Source organism: Schistocerca serialis, chromosome 2, assembly GCF_023864345.2.
Source record: "Schistocerca serialis cubense isolate TAMUIC-IGC-003099 chromosome 2, iqSchSeri2.2, whole genome shotgun sequence".
Lineage (NCBI taxonomy): Eukaryota > Metazoa > Arthropoda > Insecta > Orthoptera > Acrididae > Schistocerca > Schistocerca serialis.
The window spans coordinates 709,096,664-709,119,183 of record NC_064639.1 but is presented as its reverse complement, the minus strand read 5'-3'; the positions used below and the strand labels follow the sequence as shown (position 1 = coordinate 709,119,183).

Genomic DNA, 22,520 nt, shown 5'->3' with positions numbered 1-22,520 from the left:
GCCTGGAGCCACAGTGGCGTCGGGTTCTCACCAACTCGAAAAGTCATAGGAAGGGTAAAATCAAGTTGCTGAAGCAGGCAACGAAAGCGAACTCTGGGAGGTAACAGGGCAGAGACATACAGCCCGTATTGGTGGTCGAGAGAGTCGTTAAAGAAGGACAAATATGACGGGTGGGTGGGCATTGACATCAGTCAGCAGGCGTACCGACAAAGCAACATATTGCACCAGTAGTTTAGCGGTAATTCGGCAGCATCGGCATACAGACTCTCAACAGGGCTGGTGTAGAATGCTCCGGTTTCCAGACGTAACCCCCGATGGTGGACAGAGTTTAGACGGCGCAAGATGGATGGCCGGGCAGAAGAGTAGACAAAGCTCCCATAATCCAGCTTTGATTGGACAAAGGACTGATATAAGCGAAGCAAGACCATTTGATCCGCTCCCCATCATGTACCGCTGAGAACACGGAGGACATTTAGGGAACGTGTACAACGAGCATCCAAGTAAGACATGTGGAGACCAGCAAAGTTTCCTGTCAAATGTAAGACCTAAAAATTTTGTTGTTTCCACGAATGGGAGAGCAACGGGACCGAGATGTAAGGATGGTGGAAGAAACTAACACCAGAAGTTCATACAGCCCGTTTTCTCACCAGAAAAACGGGAACTGTTGGCGACACTCCAGGAATATAGACGGTCTAGACAACGCTGAAGACAGCACTCCAGAAAACATGTAAGCTGCGCGCTGCAGTAGATGGTAAAATCGTCCACGAAAAGGGAGCCTGATACATCAGCTGGGAGGCAATCCGTTATTGGATTGATCATTATGGCGAAGAGAGCGATGCACAAAACTGAGCCCTGTGGCACCCCATTCTCCTCGCGAAAGGCACTGGACTGGACAGGACAGAACCCACACGTACCCTGAACTGTTTATCCATTAAAAATGCATTAATAAAAAGAGGGAGGCGGCCGCGAAGGCCACAAGTGTGCACGGTGCGGAGAATGCCCGCCCTCCAACAGGTGTCATAAGCCTTCTCCAAATCGAAGAACACAGCCACCGTCTGGCACTTGCGCATAAAGTTGTTCATAATGAAGGTAGACAACGTAACTAGGTGGTCAACAGCAGAGCGGCGCCTACAAAAGCCACATTGGACATTGGTAAGGAGGCGTTGAGATTCAAGGAGCCAAACCAATCGAGAATTTACCAGCGCTCCATCACCTTGCAGATGCAGCTGGTAAGGGAGATGGGGCAATAACTGGAAGGAAGGTGTTTGTCCTTTCCTGGTTTGGGTATGGGAACAACAATTGCTTCACACCAGCATGTGGGTACATGAGCTTCAGTCCAGATGAGATTATAGGCGCGAAGAAGAAAGCCTTTACCTGCAGGAGAAAGAGTCTTCAGCATCTGAATATGGATCCATCAGGCCCCGGAGCAGAGGACCAGGACCGGTCGAGAGCACTTTCGAGTTCCCGCATGGTGAATGTGGCATTGTAACTTTCACGATTCAAAGACTGGAAGGAAGGTGGCCATGCCTCCTCTGCTTGTTTTCGGGGGAGGAAGGTAGGGTGGTAATGGGCAGAGCTCAAAACCTCTGTGAAAAAGCGGCCAAAGGCATTCGAGAGATACTCGGGATCCACAAGGACGTCTTTCGCTACAGTCAGGCCAGAAACCGAGGAATGGACCTTGGTGCCAGATAGCCGGCACAGGCCACCCCAGACAACCGAAGAAGGAGTAAAACTGTTGAATGAGCTGGTGAAAGCCACCCAGCAAGCCTATTTGCTTTCTCTGATAACACTACGACACTGTGCACAGAGTCGTTTGTAACAGATACAGTTCGCCATCGTAGGGTGGCGTTGGAAGGTGCATAAAGCACGTCGCCGAGCATGAATAGCGTCGCTGCATGCCATAGTTCATCAGGGGACTGGGACTCGATGGGGAAGTACGAGGGATGGAATATTCAGCAGCAGTGAGAACAACGTCCGTGATGTATGCGACCTGACTATCGCAGCTGGAGAAGTCAGGATCATGGAAGGTCGCCAGGAAGGTGAAAAGCCCCCAGTCAGCTTTGGAAATGTTCCAGCTAGTGGAACATGGAGAAGGGGTGTGGTGCAGGGGATGGATTACACAGGGGAAATGGTCGCTCGAGTATGTGTCAGACAGAGCATACCACTCAAACCGACGTGCAAGTTGGATACTGGATCCAAGTGGGAATAGGTATGTGTTGCGTCTGAAGGGAAGGTAGGTGCACCAGTATTTAAGCAGGTCAGATAGAGGTGGTTGAAAAGGTCTGCCAAGAGGGAACCTCTCGGGCAGGATGCTGGAGAGCCCCAAAGGGGATGGTGGGCATTAAAGTCTCCAATCAACAAAAATGGTGTAGGAAGCTGAGCAATCAGTTGTATCATGCCTGCCCTAGTAAAGGCAGACGATGGTGGAGTGTAAACAGTACAAATCGAAAATGTGAAAGTGGGGAGAGTAATTCGGATGGCAACTGCCTGCAGATCTGTGTGCAATGCGATTGGATCATGGTAGACATCATCCCGAACCAGCAACATGAACCCTCCATGAGCCGGAATACCTGCCACAGGGGGTAGGTCAAAACACATGGAGGTATAGTGTGCCAGGTCAATACTTCATTTCTTGGAGACCTACGACAAGCGGGCAGTGCATTCGAAGGAGCAATTGTAGTTCCTCTTGGTTGGCTTGAATGCCGCGAATATTCCATTGAAGAAGTGCCATTATGAAAACAAAGAAAATAAAGAAACAAGAAAGGGTCACCTCGATGGCCGCTGAGGGCTTGGCTTCGAGGGAGCACTGCTGCTGCAATCAATAGGTGGTGAGTCATGGTCAATCAACTCAACAGTTGCGTCTGCCACCTTCCTGAGCTGGACAGGAGGGGCAGCTCCCTCCGCTGGTGAAAGGCCAGATGATTGGCTACCAGAGATGCGGCCTGACGAAACTGAAGATGGCCGGGGACGGCAACCACTGGGTGGTGCAGGAGAAGAAACGTGCCGCGGCGGAGATGGAGAACTCTACTATGAGCCTTCTTTGAAGAATTACGTTTGGTCGAAAGAACAGTTGATGGCTGTGAAGTTCGGGTATGCAAGAAATCTTCGCGTGTCGGTTCTTTGTTGAAGGTCAGAGCATCTGATTTAGAGGACCTCGTCTTTGATGATGATGATGACTGAGCCTTAGGGTTGGTGGGAGGAAGAAGAGACGTTGATCCGGCGATCTTAGCACTGGCCGATCTGAGGACCGAATCGCTGAATGTGAGATCGCATGTCTGTGTAGCTACCTCCCATGTAGGACAAGGAGAGGCGAGAACGGTACTGTATTTCCCTGCCGGAAGCACAGTGGGCTTTCTGCTATTTAATAACTTGCAAGCATCTGAGGTCGACACCTTCTCTTTCACTCAAATTTCCTGTCTACTTTTCTCATCTTTGTAGACGGGGCAGTCGCGAGAGGAGGCAGCACGGTCAGCCATGCAGTTGACGCAATGAGGGGACGGAGGTTGACAGCACCCTCATGGGCATCCCTGCCACAGGTAACGCATTTAGCTGCACTTGAAAAAGGGGGGGGGGTCGGCAACACTGGAAAGTAGCCACTATCCAATAAACAAGACTGATGACTAAGGGGTACTGAATAACTACGAAGTTCATTCGCTATTGAATAATGGACACAAGATACTCTTAAGACTGTTACAGAATACTAGTTCGCGTCAGCCTTTGGAGGCACTCACAGTTTTCTGACAAAAGAAAACTTAACAAAAAAAAACATTTTTGGGCTCCAAAGTACATTAGAACAGTTACAGGCCAGGACATTGCTGTGGACCAAATTTTCCAAAAGACAGTTCATTCTCACTAAATTAGTTCTAAATAAAGCAGTTAAACAGCAGAGAAATTTTAATTTTGGATTACCAGTGTTACCTGACAAACTGAGATTTTTTTATGACAGCATTTTTAAAGAGATCGAAAATGTTAAGAAACAAAGGTTTGAAAAACGAAGTGTAAAATCAATACATGAACAGAATTTTCTTTGAACTAAGATCATAAACTTAAGTAAGATCACCCCACCTTACCTGAAACCATCCAGCCCCACCCATCTTCCACTTCAACAAATCCAGTTCTAATTCTACTTTGCATTCCTTCTACCTTAACACAAGCACCACTCCTCCAAAAAATCTAAAACATTGGCAGTTGTCACCATTGTCCTACAGACATTGCAGGAGAGCCACCTCTATATGGATACACAAGATACAGTAATATCAACAAAAAAAGACAAGCCGAGATAGAAAACATAATATCAGATAAGCACACAGTACCAGTGACTACTCACAGTGCAAAGAAGAGATGAGAAGCCTTGAGACAATCAATAAACAGGAGAGAGAATGAGTAGCAAAGGAGCAGCTCTGCAGGTGTATGCAGAGAGACAGTAGATGCCATTTCAATGATCACATAAAAGTTGCAGAATTGGTAAGTGGCAGAGTTCAAAATGAAAAGCAAATACATATGTATACTGAAACTGAAGTTTGTCTCAAGTGTTAACTGAAAGCAAGCATAAGAAAGTGGGTCACTCACTACCATGCCTTTGGTAAACTACTTTATCACGAGAGTAAAAGACATAAATAAATATAGCACAAACATAGTATTTTTAGGCCGTTATCACATCAAAATAGAAACCTGCTCTGGTGAAGCTGCAAACAGTTTAGTTTGGAGTCAAATTGTTTTTTGGGGGGGTAAAAACATGAAGGCTTATACTCCATCTTTCATGACAACAAGGCAAGTAGTGACCCAAAATGTGGCCATTACATTGAGGAAATTTTGGAATTTATCTAGTACTTCCAGTAAAAGTGAAACTTTATATCAAACCTATTATAATAAGAGGTAACATTTTGAGAAGGCCTACGCCAGTGCGTTTAATGACAGTGAAGTTTCACAAAAGACCAGACTACATTTCTATTCATGGAGTAAGATGTCAGGTGACCATAAATCTTTTCTATCATGGTAAGAGGGGTGGGAAAGATAGTGGGCAGGACATTTCACATTTCAGGGCACGGCAAGAGGTAATCAAACCCTGGCGGAGAATGTAATTCAGTTGCTCCAGTCACTGATGGTACTAAGTTAAGAGGGTAATGCTCCTCTGTGGCCAGACTGTGGGACTTTGGGAGGTGGTGGGAGACTGGAAAGATAAGGCACAGGAGATTTGTTTTTGTGCAAGGATGGGAGGAAAATTACAGTCAGTGAAGGCTTCAGTGAGACCCTCGTTATATTTTGAGGGGGCCTGCTCATCACTGCAGATGCGACGACCACGGGTGGCTAGGCTGTACTGAAGGGACTTCTTGGTATGAAACGGTTGGCAACCGTCAAAGTGGAGGTATTGCTGGTGGTTAGTAGGTTTGATATGAACGGAGATATTGATGTAGCCACCTCTCAGGTGGAGGTGGATGTCATCTATGACGTCTTTGCTACCTAGATTGAAGGTGAGGACACCTTACTCACATTCCTCCCGAACCTCAACAACTTCTCCCCCATTTACTTCACCTGGTACTACTTAACCCAACAAGTCACCTTCCTAGATGTTGACCTCCACCTCGAAGAAGGCTACATCAGTACCTCCGTCCATATAAAAACCTGCTAACCACCAGCAATACCTCCACTTTGACAGCTGCCACCCGTTTCATACCAAGAAGTCCCTTCCGTACAGCCTAGCCACCCGCTGTCATCGCATCTGCAGTAATGGGCAGGCCCCCCTCAAAATATACCAAGGGTCTCACTGAAGTCTTCACTGACCATAATTATCCTCCCATCCCTGTACAAAAACAAATCTCCCGTGCCTTATCTTTCCAGTCTCCCACCACCTCCCGAAGTACCACAGTCTGGCCTCACAGGAGCATTCCCCTCTTAACTCAGTACCACCCGGGACTGGAGCAACTGAATTACATTCTCCGCCAGGGTTTCTATTACGTCTCGTCGTGCCCTGAAATGCGAAATGTCCTGCCCACTATCCTTCCCACCCCACTTACCGTGATATTCTGCCATGCACTGAACCTACACAATATACTCGTCCATCCTTACACAACCTCTGCTCCCAATCCCTTACCTCATGGCTCATATCCCTGTAATAGACCTAGATGCAAGACCTGTCCCATACATCCTCCTACCACCACCTACTCCAGTCCGGTCACTAACATCACCTATCCCATCGAAGGCAGGGCTACCTGTGAAACAAGTCGTGTGATTTACAAGCTAGGTTTTGCTATTTTTTGTTTTTTTGTTATGGTTTTAGGGCGCAAAACTGCTACGGTCATTAGTGCTCGGTCTGTGACTTAAAGCTAAAAAATGAAACTGGAAACCACCAGCAATGGGAGCAAAACTCAAAAAAGGGGGGAAACAAAAAACAGAAGGAAAGCTAAAAAAACCACTATAGAAGGGTGGTTGTCCCCAAAAAGAGCTTCAAATTACTGATGTCATCTCACTGGCACTAATGAACTCGAGAACACGATCAGCTGATCATGGGTCATCTGCTAAAATGGAAGATATACCAGGCGACAGCTGTAGACGGGAGCGTAACTGAGTAAAATAGGGGCACTCAAGTAAAAGGTGTCTCACCATCCACAATTGAGAGCAGTGGCAACAGTGGGGGAGGATCGCCACTTAAAAGATGTCGATGGCTAAAAAGACAGTGCCCTATCCGGAGTCTAGTTAAAATTACCTCCACCCGATGAGCTCGGGAGGAAGAGGTCCAAGCACAGGGAAGAGCTTTCACGTCCCGCAATTTATTATTGGGAAGTGTCGACCAATGTGCTTGCCATAAAAGAGCAACACGATGACATAAAACACTCCGTAGATCGGCGAAGGGAATCACGCGAATAGCTGGCTGAAGAAGAGAGACTGCAGCCTTGGCCGCTATGTCGGCCGCCTCATTTCCACAGATACCAACATGTCCTGGGATCCAGAGGAACGCCACAGAGACGCCCCTCAAGTGGGGCAAGTGGAGGCAGTCCTGAATCCGTTGGACCAGAGGGTGGACAGGGTAGAGAGCTTGGAGACTGAGGAGATAGCTGAGAGAGTCTGAGCAGATAACATACTGTATCTGCTGATGGCGACAGATGTATTGGACAGCCTGGAGAACAGCGTAAAGCTCCGCAGTATAAACCGAACACTGGTCGGGAAGCAGAAATCGACTGGGGTGTTGCCAACAATATAGGCACCCACTACACCAAACGATGTTTTTGAGCCATCAGTGTAAATAAATGTGGCACCCTTCATTTGTGCGCATAGAGCAGAAAATGCCCGACAAACAAGTGAAGGGGTACCATCCTTGGGAAATCGACAAAGGTCACGGAGCAGGCAGGTCCGGGGCCGAGCCAAGGCAGTGCTGTGCCCCAAGTTGTCAAGAAAGTTTTAGGAAAGTGGAAGGAAAGAGAATGGGGCAGTTGACGGTAGTGGACTCACGGTAGTAGGGAGGAAGGGGGCCAGGATACCCTAAATCCAAGGAGGCGTCGAAAAAAATGTCATGGGCCGGATTTGCAGGCATGGAAGACAGATGGCTAGCATAACGACTCAGAAGGACAGCTCGCTGATTAGACAGCGGAGGTTCAGCAGTCTCAGCATAAAGGCTTTCCACAGGGCTGGTGTAAAAAGCTCCAGACACTAAACGTAATCCACGGTGGTGGATAGGGTCGAGACGCCGAAGAAGAGACAGCCGAGCAGAGGAGTAAACTAGGCTTCCATAGTCCAATTTAGAGCGCACTAATGTGCGATAGAGGTGGAGAAGGACCACTCGGTCCTCTCTCCACGAGGTGCCATTCAAGACACGGAGGGTGTTGAGGGATCGCAGACAGCGAGCCGAAAGATAGGAAGCGTGGGAGGACCAGCACAGCTTTCTGTCCAAACATAAGACCCAAGAATTTAGCAACGTCCGCGAATGGAAGGTTGACAGGGCCTAGATGTAAGGAAGGCAGAAGAAACTCTGTACGACGCCAAAAGTTAACACAAACGGTCTAACTGGGAGAAAAGTGGAAGCCGGTTTCGATGGTCCGAGAGTGGAGGCGATCAAGACATCCTTGAAGACGTTCAAGAAGGCTGGTCTGTTGAGAGCTATAGTAGATCGTAAAATCGTCCACAAAGAGGGAGCCCGAGACATCAGGAAGGAGACAATCCATAACTGGATTTATGGCAATGGCAAACAGTACAATACTCAGCACGGAGCCCTGGGGTACCCCGTTTTCTTGGGAGAAAGACCTGCGACTGTAACGGTCGCGCGGTTCCAGACTGAAGCGCCTAGAACCGTTCGGCCTGTGCCTGCATAAATCGGCAGAGTTAAATTCAGAAATTTTCTGCGTAAGCAGCATAGGTGCAACCTTTACTGTACCCTTCTTGTCTAAATGAGACAGCTTGCATACAACTGATTTTATTTTGATTTTCAAAACAACTGAATGGGCCAAACTTTTATTTCAATGGAGATATCCTACATTAGTTTATTATTTATTTTATATTTTACTATTTAGCGACAAGCAGCAGAACGTGTTCGATAAAAGAAACCTGTGTGACAGCAGGTGCTACAAGGAGCTATCAATGCCTTATGGGGTTCCCAGAAGAACCTCTTAGCACTTATTTGGTGCAGAAGTTTGTAGTGTTCTGCACAGTTTTAATAAATAAACCAATACACATAGACTTTAGTCGTCAATAATACCTTCTGATTCACTATTTACAACAGTCTGCCAATGGCAGGGTAACTTTTCGAATCCACAACTGCAGAAATCCTATGGTTTCAACACTAAGAACTTGTCAAGCTATGTTTGGAGCGCATTTTCATCCGGAAAGGAAGTTCATTGAAGGTTGTTCGGTATACAGCAAAAAAAGATGAAAATATGAGTGTGGAAGATTAGGCGAATAAGGTGGGTGCAGAATTTCTTCCCAACAAAACTCTTATACAGCAGAATTCAGGCAGGCATTATCATGAAGTAGCATAACTTCATGCGGTTTTCCTGGTTGCTGTTCTTTGACTGCATCTAGAAGGCATTCAGTTGTTGACAACAAATATCAGAAGTGATGACTGCACCTCTTTGAAGCAATTCTTAGTATATCACAGCATCCCTAGTCCATCAGATGCATAACATTATCTTTTATAGATGTGCACAAGCCTGTACAGGAAGTGTATGCTTTTTTGGACTCAACTATTTCTTCCTTTTCAATGTTAGCATAAAAACACAATTTCTCATCGCCAGTAACAGTACAGGATAGGATTGGTCAGTGTTCTTCATGAGCCAACTGAAGGCAAGCAAGCAGATATGCACATATAGCTACCCATCTACTTTTGTGATTTTGGATGCAGCATGTGGTACCCATGCACCCGATTTTTGAACTTTCCCCATTGCATGCACATGTCGCACGATGGTGGAATGATCGCAGATCAGCACATTTGCCCGTTCTCCAGTACACTGATGTGGATCATTGTGGTTTAATGTGTTTAGACACACTTCATCAAACCCTGAAGGTCTTCCTGAATGTGGAGAGCCATTAATGTCGAAACAATTCCCTTACAACAAGAAAGCCATTTTCTTGCCATGCTCTGTCCAATGGCATTATCCCCATACACAGCACAAATGTTTCTGGCTGCCTCTGCTGCTGTCACTCTTCTACCGAACTCGTTACAATGATTCACAGTAAACATCCCGCTGCATAGGTTGCTGTCATGTCATATCATATCACTAAGTCTGTAGTATAATGCAAGGTGATATTTTCATTTTGCAAGGCATACTACATTTTTGTGTATATTTGGGATTTTGCTCATCAAATTATTATTATCTCTTAATATGACTCCACTAAAGGGAATATTTAAGAGAAGAAGAAAGAAGGGAAATGGATTCTACAGAACATGTCCTGTTAAAAGTTTAGAGCCGCAAAATGATGTCAGGGAAAGAAACACTGAATAAGGTGCTTCACCACCACATCCTTCCACAAAGAAGACTAAGCAGCACTAGAGTATGCAGTGAAACAACTGCCAGGGATACCAGTTTAATATTAGGCTGAAGTGTTCTAAAAACAATACTTAAACTACATACTGTAATATGTGTGGCAGTGAGAATTTCTGAAAATTTCTGCAAAAGAGACAGTTTACTTCTTAGTGTGGAAGTCTCTTGGGCAGAAAAGGTGCCATCAATCTAAACATTCTTGTACAATTGCTGTAAGTATCGATACCAGGCAGGTGCCAGATGTTTAAGCATTGTCAAAATATAGCCATGGATACACAAAAGAGGGAAAGAATAATCAAAGAAACAACTGCAGGAAAACAACTGTCAGAAGGGATCCAGTGGAGGAACGCAAAGTGCCTCTGTTGTGAAGATCTTTCAGCACTCAAATAATGTGGGATTCACTACATTAAATTCATTTAAGTGAATAATTGCTAGCATGCTCTATGATGACCTAATACTACAAAAGTTAGAATGTGTGTGACATGTTTAGAACTGAATGGGTAGAGATTGTAGAACAGGCAGAACTTTAGCAAAAAAACTTAAGATGGCAAGACTATCACAGGCTGTTTGACTGCAAAATGATCGATCAGCTAAGTGAATGCTGTGGCCAAGCTATTAGAAAAAATACAAAAAACCGGGAAGGAAAGGGAGAAGCAGTAAGGGCAACTTATTTCTGTAGGACATTAAGTGATAAGAAGCCACTGCACAACATTTTTTCAATTGGCTGGTGTAAATACCACAATGCTGATGCAGCAGGAACCAAATACATCCAAAGAAACAACATCCCTGAAGCTGTTGGAATAATAAAGCCAGTACATAGAGAACTAGCACACCCAGATCTTCTGAAGAAATGCCTCACAGGAAAAACTCAAAATGTAAATGTTGTACGGACCAGGGTGTCCAAACACCTATTTGTAGGCTAGAAAAAGATTGCGGTTAATGGTGCTGCAATTACCTCCAATGATGGAAATGCAGGCAGAATGAAAGTTCTGAGGTAATGTGGAATTAAGTCTGGCCATAATACCGAATTACTTCTACAAAAACCGGACAGACAGCAAATTAACACGGCAGAAATTATGGACAACAATATAACAGAAGCAGCAAGATCCTTCAGATGGAGGAAGAGGGTGCTGGAATGATTTAGGCAGTTTTTCTTTACTTCAACTTTTAGATGTTATCTCTGAATGACTATGCATTTTCTGCAAATGTTTCTCATTATCTCAGGAATTACTAAAGCTAAAACTCTGACATGATGGGGGGGGATTATATATAATCTCCGATACGCAGGATTCACACATCAATAATTACTTAAATTGTTGGCCAGGAGGTACACATAATTGAAGGATTTATTTTTTGGTTCCAAAAAGTGTGTACTGTAAATTCAAAAACACTACTTTAGTGTTAAGTTTATAAAAGTAAATACGGAGAGTCTGGTAGCACATATCAAAATTGAAGTAGTTACTTCATCCATACATACTACTTTGTAACCAGTATTACCAGAAGGCCTATGTGACCCCCTGGTTATGGATATGTTGGTTCACTGCTCCAGATTGAACAACGTACTTTGCCTGAAACAACAGCCACCACATTACTCTCATGTGTCTCTAGAGAAATCATGGTGATTAGTCCCCCCTGCAACATGTTTGATGTGAAGTACCTGGCAGACTTCACGACCTCAGCCACATGGTATTGGGGCAACAATGTGCTTTTATGGACAGTTTTGTGGAACCCAATGTAAAACGCAATTGTCACCACACGGCACGATTCCATTCACTCTGCCAACAAAGCAAAACAATTTCACACTCCATCTACATTAGGCAACTTCCACATCTAAACAGTGCGTTTCAGGCACACCCATATTGATACTGTTGTGCCACTGCCTGAATCTGAACGATTTATTTATGTTCTCTCTCACATTAATACAACAACTGGATGATATCACGGCAGACACCAACTGTCGCCACACTCCACATCAAAAGTATTTATTCACAGAGATCTCTAACACTGATCAAGTCAAGTGACTGTGTGATAAAATACGTCCCACATTGTAACCTCCTTATTTGGGACCCTACAAAGAACTCCAATATGGAACCAATAGCTCTGACATTTTGATTAATGACAAACCTATCCTTGTCTCCTTTGACCACCTCACAACAGCGTACATACTGCAACACTGACCTCCTCTACCATCGATGGATGATGAAGATGACAATGATGCTGTCTACCCCGACACATAAAACTCAACATTTCAGGTGCCACAAGAGCTATGTGACTGCAGTGTCTCCACACGAGCCAAACGACCTGCCCTCACCTTTAACGTCACAGTATGGCTGCACCAGACTACCCCCAAAACACCTCGTCCCCTACTATGTGTATAGCACCTGCTGCACTATTTCTTCCTCTGCAGGGAAAGGTCCAAACATGTCTCACGTAAGGCTACCCATGACGTGGTTGGTCATGAACGCTCCCAACACTGCCCGAAGAATTGTCCAGACAATCCCTCTGCATACGTCAGACACGGCCCAGCTGATTGTGCACACCTGCGCCACCACAGAGTGACTGACTGGCACCTTCACATCTGTAAATGCAGATGGGTTGCCACATTGCACAGTGCTTCACACTTACTGGGGGCAGGTCAGCTCTGTGGGGACATTTGTCCTAATGCGACTCAACATCTTTGGCATGAGCTGTGTGGAAGCCCTTTGAGACAGCACACCATGACTTCCATGCAAGCTCGACAACATTACTGACTGTACACACTGTACTAGTTGTCCATTTTAATTAACTTTCTAGTATTCTCGTGATACAGGTGTCTCTTCTCCATTCGTGGCTTACAACCACCATAGTATCCCACTTCCTACACATCTTTGTTACATATAGTAACATAATATTGCCAAAATATGTTATATAAACAGGCCTGGAGGGGGAGGGGGGGGGGGTACATTATGATGTTGCAGAGATCTATCCCACAAAGGAAAATAATTGAATTATTTATTGGCTGTTCTCATGCAGACAAGATGGTTGTGATGACAGAGTGCAAGAGAGATGGAACAACTGTTAAATGATCTAAACACAAAATTAGAAGAATATGGAATGAAGATCAAAAAGAAGAAAACGAAAAGCATGGTAATTGAAGGAAAGGGGAGAAAATGTCGTATGAAAATATGGGGAGAGGAAACAGAGGAAGTGAATAACTTCAAATACTTGGGAAGTTTAATACTGATGATATTAGGAAAAGAATTGCAATGGCAAAAGAAGGATTCAAGAGGAAACAAAAATTACTTTTCGGAGCACTAAACAAAGATATAAGGAAAAGACTTGCCGAATGTTACATCTGGAGCATTGCATTGCATGGTGCAGAGACCTGGATATTGAGGAAGGAAGAGAAATGAAGATTGGAGGCACTAGAGATGTGGATATGGAGAAGAATGGAAAAGTGAAATGGGAAGACCAAGTAAGGAATGAAGAAATATTAAGAAGAGTTGGAGGAGAAAAACATGCTGAAAGTCATCAGAAAGAGAAAGCGGAACTGGATTGGATATTGTTTGAGGATGGACTGTTTACAGGCGGGAGGAATAGAAGGAATGGTGGACGGAAAAAGGGGAAAAGGGTAAAGAAGATATCAAATGCTGGACAATATCACAGGAGACAAATATTCAGAAATGAAAAGATTGGCTATGGACAGACAAAAGTGGAAGAGGCTTAAACCACGACAAGATCTGCCATAAGGCAGCATATACTACTACTACTACTACTACTAATCACATTAAAAAATATATTAAAATCTGAAGCACACGTGCACGCACACACCACCCCTTTCAGATAATCCAAATATCTAAAAATTTTGTCGTCTTAAAACTATTACTCTCTTATTAAAATAAATACATGCTTATATATATCGAATATCTGTTATGAAGATAAAGATTTCCCCCAGTTTCTATATAACTAGAAGAGTGAGCACTACAATAGTCTCTAATGGGGCCATCGTTCATTTTCCTTCGTGCCCCTCATTATGTTAATCCTTGAAGTCACTTTCTTTGTATTTCAACTGTAATAGAAATACCTTCAAAAGCTAAAAAAATCCTTGTGAAGACATTCAATGAAATTTCAATAAACAAGAACAGGTCCGGGGAAATCACTAGTCTGTCTTTTTAGGCTTCAATTAATCCGAAGGAAACGTGATTTATTTATATATATATTGCTTCCTACAAGTACAACTCAATCTAATACAAACTAGTACTAAAATTTCCACGAATATCAGTTCATTAACATTACCTTTTTTTTTTAAATTTATCGATACATTGACAAATACCATTCAACTGCTGCAGTTAGCCTAACTGTCAAATATCTTATAAGTAATATGACGCTTAGGTTATAACAGCTATAAAACATAATTGTCTGTATGAACGTCTTGGTTCAGTAGAAGTATTGGAACTGTTACATACCATGGGTGCGTTAATACTGAAGTCTACAACCAATGCTTCAAAGGATTGTGGTGCATTATAATAAATTTACCTAGATCTAGATTCATTGTTTTCTTAAAGTCAATCAAAAGCTGATTCATTTTGCTTACGAGCTTACATCAAAATAGACCTACCTTACTTTGCCGTTATGAAAATAAACTACCGATGAAGATTCAGGAGTAGATATACTGGCTTACCTGAAAATCCCAAATCAGCAAGCACATAGTGCTTTCGAGTCTTGACTGAAGACATTTGCTCAAACATGAATTCTCCGACAAGAAAACCGATTGAAGCAAGAAATGCTATAACTCCAATTCCAACACCATAGTTGCAGGCATTGGTATCTTCATTATATAGGCAAACATCTTTCTTAGTTTCACGATCAAACCTGTAGCCTTGAGACGAAATACATCCAAATACAATTATTGCGAACAGCTGAAAAAGAGGTATTTTCTTGTCAGATAAGCGATTTACAATTTCTGCATGAGATACGCTTTAACTATAAAATATAAACGAAAAACTGAAATTAATGAACTGGTAATTCGGATATTCTCGGCAAGAATTAGTCCTAAAAAAATCAATATTATCCTACAATCGACTCAGGCCAAAGTTTAGCAGCCGAACGAATCATGGCGGTGAAGCTGTCAAAATTAGTATGTACTGTTTGAAATGACCTGACATAAGTAATCCATACAGAACGTTTACAATTAACATCAAAATTAAATGCTTACCAAACATGCTGCTCTCAAAATAACTTGCGGTCTCTGTACAAATTGTATAGGATCAAACGGAGCACCCGCCTTTCCACCCCCATACGCTCCGCCTGTCTCCATCTTTACTGACCGACTGAAGGTACAGTTTGGTAAAGATCTTATAGGCATTCATCTAAGAGGTACTTTGCTGGTTAAGTCAATAGAAGATCTTAATCGACATTTTTAAATTTCTGTATTAGATAAAACTCCTGGTAAAAGCATTATCTATTCAAAATGAATAATGAGTTGTTCTGAAAGTGTTGACGTTGATAGCGCAACTGATAAAAAAAAGTTGCGAGCACTAAGTTTGAACGAGTTTTTAAGAATAATATCCCTTTCATAAAGTGAATTTATGCAACTATTTTGCATGTTGCTTAGAAAGAAAACCCATTTAATTTATAACTATGTAAAAAGACATTACATTTCAACCAGTAATCGATGATGCTCCTACTAGATCTTTGGCATACGGGGAATTTCAGTCTTTGCTGTTAAGCGTGAATGCAAAGACTGAAGAGGGAGGTAGTTTTTTAATGTGTTGCTGTAGTTTTATTTGTGGGACACTGAGTTTGGGATACGTTGAAAAATTATAAAGACACAGTAAGCTTACATTGGCCAACAGAATTCATATTGATCTTGTTGACTTCGTTAGTGTCAACCAGTGTTTCTACATTTAGAATATTACTTTGTATTTGGAAATATTCAAAATTTCAACGCTAGTAAGAATGTCAAGTGGCAAAGTGTACGAAAATTCAGAGAATACGTGTGTTGTTTGTTTCAAAAATGTGTCTATATATTCTGTGGGAGAATGTGATCACGCTGTATGTTATGAATGCTCCACAAGGATGCGAGTGTTGTGTCGTCAGAATGAATGTCCCATATGCAGACAGGATATGCCTAAGGTGAGCGAATAAAGGCTTCAATGTGATCTTTCCCCAAAAAAATTAATTGAAATCAGTACATCTTTAGCACGTTTAACTATTTATGCTTTTGTATAATATGTCTTGTTGTTATTAGGTAATATTCACAAAGGAAGTTAAACCATTTCGGTCTATAAGGGATGGTCACTATCTTATGGATAAGAAGTTTAGAATCTGTTTCGAAAACCAAGGAATTCAAGCCGCTTACAACAAGCTCTTAGAACACGTTTGCACTGTGTGCCCTGGCTCCCCAGCTTTCAGAACTTTCCAAAGTTTGAAGGATCATATGAGGAAAACGCATGAACTCCATTACTGTGATCTGTGTGTTGACAATTTAAAGGTGAGATCAGCAAAAACGCAGTTAGTTTCTGGAGGGATTGTTTAGTTGTCACTATATAGGGCTTACGTCATTTTCAGATATTTACTCGAGAAAGAAGATGCTACACACGCCAAGAGTTAGCACAACACCGGAGGAAAGGGGATCCAGATGACAGATCTCATCGTGGTCATCCGTTGTGTGAGTTTTGTGATCAAAGATATATGGACAATGATGAATTGTACAGGCATTTGAGAAGAGATCATCTTTACTGCCACTTCTGTGACGCAGATGGGTATCACCAGTATTATAGGTTAGATATCTTCATTGCCTATCTGCACTTTTTGGTTTTATGTCTTTATGTGTATCCTTTTTGGCCATATTTACGTAGGGTACATAAAATTGTAGGTTGGTAGAACGTTGTATGTAATTGTTCACCTATTTCTGTAGAACAGTTGGACAACAAGAAGTTACTCATCAGTCACTGGTCCGTAGGAAAGCATTAGTTATATGTAGGCCCTGCTGTCTTGTGTCCTTTGGATTAATTGAAGCCTGGTTGGTTGGTTTCGTGTTCCATTGATCAATCCCACTTTACAGTAGCCGTTATGATGTGGAATGTGTCAAGTGCACAAGAAAAGTATATATGAAACAAAAAAATAATATTTATTTTATTTATTTCTATTCAAGAATTCATCTATGGTATAGAAGGAGTTGTTAAGGAGACATGACATCAATTTATGTTTCAAGCTATTACTGTCGGACACCTTATTTCATCTGGTAATTTGTCGAGAATTTTTATAGCAGCATATTTTACCCCTTTCTGTGCCAAAGATAGGTTGAGCAAAGGATAGTGTAAGTCTCTTTTCTGGTATTAGGGCCTATAATCATGAATGTCACTGTTTTTAAACTGGTCCATGTTGAGAACAAATTTCATTAGTGAGCAGATGTATTGTGAGGCTGTTGTAAGAATTCCCAATCTTTTAAAAAGATGCCTACAAGATGTGCAACTATGAACCCCACACATTAACCACTTTCTTTTGAGCAGTGAATACTTTGTCTAAATGTTGAGTTACCCCAAAATATTATTCCGTATGACATCAGAGAGTGAAAGTATGCGAAGTATGGTAGCATACTAATTTCTATATCCTCAAAATTGGCAATTATTCTGATCGCAAAAGTTGCTGAACCTAGTCACTTTAGGAGATCCAAAATATGAATTTTTAAATTAAGATTCTCATCTGTATGTACACACAAAAACTTAGAATGCTCTACCCTGTCTACTGACTTCGGTTGATGTGTTATATTTATTGAAGGAATTGTACTTTTTCCAGCAGAAAATTGGATGTACTGTGTATTTTCAGAGTTTAGAGCTAGCCCATTTGCAGAAAACCAATTAATAACTTTTCCAAAGACCTTATTTGTATCATTTTCAATTCGAATTTCTTTTACTGGATTAATAATGATGCTTGTATCATCAGCCAACAGTGTCAGTTCAGCTTCCTGTTTCAGATAGGAAGGGAGGTCGTTCACATATATCAAGAGCAGAAGGGGACCCATGATTGAACCCTGTGGAACACTTAATGTAATTTCACCCCAGTTAGATGAAGTGGCAAATTTATTTAAATCACTTGACCCATATAAGGAAACTTTTGCTTCCTGTTCTGTAGGTATGACTTAAACCACTCATATGCTATTCCAGTTATACCATAGAATTTTAATTTCTGTAACATAATGTCATGCTTCACACAATCAAATGCTTTGGACAAGTCACAGAAAATTCCTATTGGTGACATTTTACTAATTAAAGACTCTATTATGTGGACAGTGAAATTGTATATGGGTCATTCCATGTCAGTTCAACCAATTTGAGAAAATGTTCCAGTATGATAGTCTCAGATTTGGCTGAAATTTAGCACACCAATGCTACCAAGTGTGGAACACTCATGTACAAAATTTTAAGTTCCTGTGCCAATTAGTTCCAGAATTATGGCTTGTGAAAGAAGGTGGCGTGACCCAGAAATTGCAACCCGCATCTGGCAATCTATCTTCAAATCCAACTTCAGGTCTTAATAACTTTCGAACTATTCTGCACAGTCCAGTGAAATTTTTACAACCCAGTAACATCCACTTAGAGAACACACACTATGAATAAAAACACCAACAACATATTTCGGAGGGAAAATAAAAACTTCCAGAATGTGATTAAAAAAATGTAATACGTTAAAAGGTATATATTGTAGGTGCCCTCTATGCCAAATATAATTCACTCAAAAAGAGTATTAATCTTTTTCGTGGTAAGCTTAATGTGGCCTAAACACACATAGAACTAATCTTGCCCATATTAGTCACATAAACAGAGTTACATGCACATGAAAATAAAAAAAATTTAAAATTACCTCAAAAAACATGGATTTTCAAAGTGTGGTAGCACAAAAGGGAAATTGATATCCAAGCCAAATTTCAAACACTGCATAAGTAGACCATAATGTAATATGCGGCAAAATTTCAACTTGTTATTGCAAGGCATTTGTGCACAATAAAAGTTGACAGAGAAGTATTTGGTTAAGTTTAACACAATTCAGCAAGTAATAGTGATGATGCAGACAGCTTGTTTCAGATAAAGCAGCAGCTGTTGTTGGGAACCATTAGGCAACAGAAAGTTAAACAGTGGTAGTTTTCAGGGACAGAATGAGTCCTTGTTAGGCAGGAACAACAAAGGAAACAAGCAACAATTACAGGTTACTCATGTTTGTAAGATTCAGTACTGTTGTGGAAAGTCAGTATGGAGGCAGAAGAGTGTGCTAATGGTGATTTTGTTGAAACAAGTTGCAATATTGGTAGAGCACAAGCGTTTGAATGTCATAAAACAACATATGGAACAAAATGTGGCATTCACTTTGTACTGTATGATCTGGATGAATCGGACAAAGATTTGTTGCTATGGAGATCCGGGATACACCCTGTGGGCACAAGAAGTACAGTTCCAGGAAACTTTAGTGTTTGTTTTCATCATATGAAAGTTTTTCTGGATAAGTATTCTTTCCTACAAAGAAGCTGTTTTGATCCATTTCGAATTCATAAGAAGACAGTGAATTGTAGCCTCAGAGAAATTGATATAAAATCAGTATTGAAAGTGAATCAGTGCATGGGACTTAACATGAAACCAGGACAAAAGTTATGTTCCAGGTGTGTTACACTGCTAAAAAAATGAAGAATATTCTGATGATTTACATGACAGTGACGAAGAGTATCAGCCACCTACAACCACAGCGGATGAGAGCAATGAAATACTTCAGTGACTGCTCTTGGTGTCTCTCCCATGAAGACAAACAAAGGTGGGAAAAGAGACAGGCCCTGCTGTGGTAGAACAAAACTACAAGAAGCTCAAATGGAATTAAAACACAAAATAGCTGAAGCACTAATGGTGGAAGAGGAAGAACTATCTGCTCCAAAGGAGCATAAATCATGCCAGAAATGCTCTGAGTTTGACAAAATTGTCCATGATTTGAAAGAAAAATGTACCATATCCACATGCCAAAAAAAAAGTAGCTATTCTTACCCTTGCACCTTCCACCTGGTCTATTGACTACACTGCAGAGGAATTCAATGTTTCTACATATATGGTAAAGCAAGCTAGGAAAATAAAAGCAACCCAAGGAGTGCTTCAACAGGCTCAGGGTAAGCAATAGAGTTCAGAAATAAAGGTGCTAGTGTCGGAGTTCTCTGAAAATAATGACCACAGCCAAATAATGGCTGGAGAAAAAGACTATGTAACGGTGAAAATGGGAAATGTACGTGTACAGATGCAAAAAAGACTGTTGCTATGCAACATATCAGAACTCTATGTAGAATTCAAGGAAAAGTATCCCAATACCAAAGTAGGTTTATCATCTTTTTTCAATCTTCAGCCAAAATGGGGGGGCACACACAATGTTTGTGTATGTGAGACCCATCAAAATGCTAAGCTGATGTTTGCTGCTATAAAGGATTCTGGTATGGATTACAAAGGTGCAATGAAGCTGCTAGTGTGTGACATCAGTTCCTACCAGTGCATGATACACAGGTGTGAAAAGTGTCATGGTAAGGCAAATCTTGCAGAACACATGAATAACAAACTGTATGGTGAACTCCTTATGGGTGACGATGAACTTCTCTTATAAACAATGGTCACACATGGATTGCACAAGTATTGAAACAAAGCAAAGTACAGTGGAAGATTTTGTTGAAATGTGTTGTCAAAAAACTGACAAACTGACCACACACAGCTTCACAGCAACAGCACAATCGGCTTATCTCCAGTTTTGTAAGGATAATTTGAAACAAGATGAAAGTATAGTGATACTAGACTTTTCTGGAAATTATGCATTTATAGTTCAAGATGCCATCCAAGGATATCATTGGGACCAACAGTCAAGTAACTCTCCAGTCATTTGCGATTTACCATAGAGGTGAATCAGGTGATGTGTCTGTCATGAACCGGTGTGTTTTTAGTGACTGTTTAATTCATGATGCCACAGCAGCTCATGCCCACATTCGCACTGTCATGGCATATGTGAAAAACAAGCTGCCTCACATACATTTTGCGAAATACTTCAGTGATGGGGCAGCTAGTCAGTAAAAAAACTGTAAAAATCTCAAAAATTTAGGCATGCATTACCATGATTGTCAGATTCACGCAGAATGGAATTTTTTTGCATCAAGTCATGGTAAAAATGTATGTGATGGTATTGGTGCTACCATTAAGCGCATGTCATCACGAGCTAGTCTGCTGCACCCTACAGAAGGTCACATTCTAACACCTCTTCAATTATTTATCTGGGTACAGAAAAATATCTCCGGCGTACAGTCATTCTGTGTTTCGAAAGATGAGGTGAAATCAGTCGAAGAGTTGCAAAAAAGCAGACTAGAACACGTTAAAGCTGTTGCAGGCACAAGGTGCCATCATCACTTCTCTCCAGCGGTCTGCGACAATGTGCAGATGAGCAGACTGTCTGGTTATAACTATAGGTTCATGCACAACATGTGTATTCACAGTGTGTCTGACTCAGGATTCAGAAGCAAAAGCAGCAACATACAACCAGGTTGCTATGTTATTGCTGTTTATGATGACAAATGGTACTTAGGATATGTTGCAGCGTGCTGTGAAGCAGAAGGTGATGTATTTGTGAATTTCATGCCACCAGCAGGACCAGTAAGATCATTTCATTGGCCTGTTTGGCAGACAGGTGTTGGATACCTTTTGAACATATTCTTATGACAGTTCCTGTTCTTACCACAGTGTCAGGAAGACTTTACAATTTTCCACTCAGTGTAAAGAGGGGTACAGTAGCTAAAGTTTGGGAGAACTTCTGTTCAAAGCACAATCAACTGGTTTTTAGCAGTTGTTGTTGTTGTTGTTGTTGTTGTTGTGGTCTTCAGTCCTGAGACTGGTTTGATGCAGCTCTCCATGCTACTCTATCCTGTGCAAGCTTTTTCATCTCCCAGTACCTACTGCAACCTACATCCTTCTGAATCTGCTTAGTGTATTCATCTCTTGGTCTCCCTCTACGATTTTTACCCTCCACGCTGCCCTCCAATGCTAAATTTGTGATCCCTTCATGCCTCAAAACATGTCCTACCAACCGATCCCTTCTTCTAGTCAAGTTGTGCCACAAACTTGTCCTCTCCCCAATCCTATTCAATACCTCCTCATTAGTTATGTGATCTACCCACCTTATCTTCAGCATTCTTCTGTAGCACCACATTTCGAAAGCTTCTATTCTCTTCTTGTCCAAACTGGTTATCGTCCATGTTTCACTTCCATACATGGCTACACTCCATACAAATACTTTCAGAAACGACTTCCTGACACTTAAATCTATACTCGATGTTAACAAATTTCTCTTCTTCAGAAACGATTTCCTTGCCATTGCCAATCTACATTTTATATCCTCTCTACTTCGACCATCATCAGTTATTTTACTCCCTAAATAGCAAAACTCCTTTACTACTTTAAGTGTCTCATTTCCTAATCTAATCCCCTCAGCATCACCCGATTTAATTTGACTACATTCCATTATCCTCGTTTTGCTTTTGTTGATGTTCATCTTATATCCTCCTTTCAA

At 41.8% G+C, this 22,520-nt stretch overlaps 2 protein-coding genes across 3 annotated transcripts in view; one reads left to right on the top strand and one right to left on the bottom strand.

The window, feature by feature from the left end:
• LOC126457883 (synaptogyrin) overlaps positions 1-15,311 on the bottom strand; it is a 73,288-nt gene extending 57,977 nt beyond the window's left edge. Inside the window, exons 1-2 of the mRNA XM_050094552.1 lie at positions 15,163-15,311; positions 14,629-14,866 (exon numbers count right to left, since the gene is read on the bottom strand). Of these exons, the coding sequence (XP_049950509.1) occupies positions 14,629-14,866; positions 15,163-15,264 (340 nt within the window). The 5' untranslated portion in view covers positions 15,265-15,311. The remainder of the gene's footprint in view (positions 1-14,628; positions 14,867-15,162) is intronic.
• A 369-nt stretch (positions 15,312-15,680) lies between these two features.
• Positions 15,681-22,520, top strand: part of LOC126457881 (E3 ubiquitin-protein ligase ZNF598) — a 92,813-nt gene continuing 85,973 nt past the window's right edge. For both annotated transcript variants that reach the window (XM_050094550.1, XM_050094551.1), the window contains exons 1-3: positions 15,681-16,082; positions 16,198-16,440; positions 16,518-16,729. In XM_050094550.1, coding sequence (XP_049950507.1) covers positions 15,906-16,082; positions 16,198-16,440; positions 16,518-16,729 — 632 coding nt within the window. In that variant the 5' untranslated portion in view covers positions 15,681-15,905. The remainder of the gene's footprint in view (positions 16,083-16,197; positions 16,441-16,517; positions 16,730-22,520) is intronic.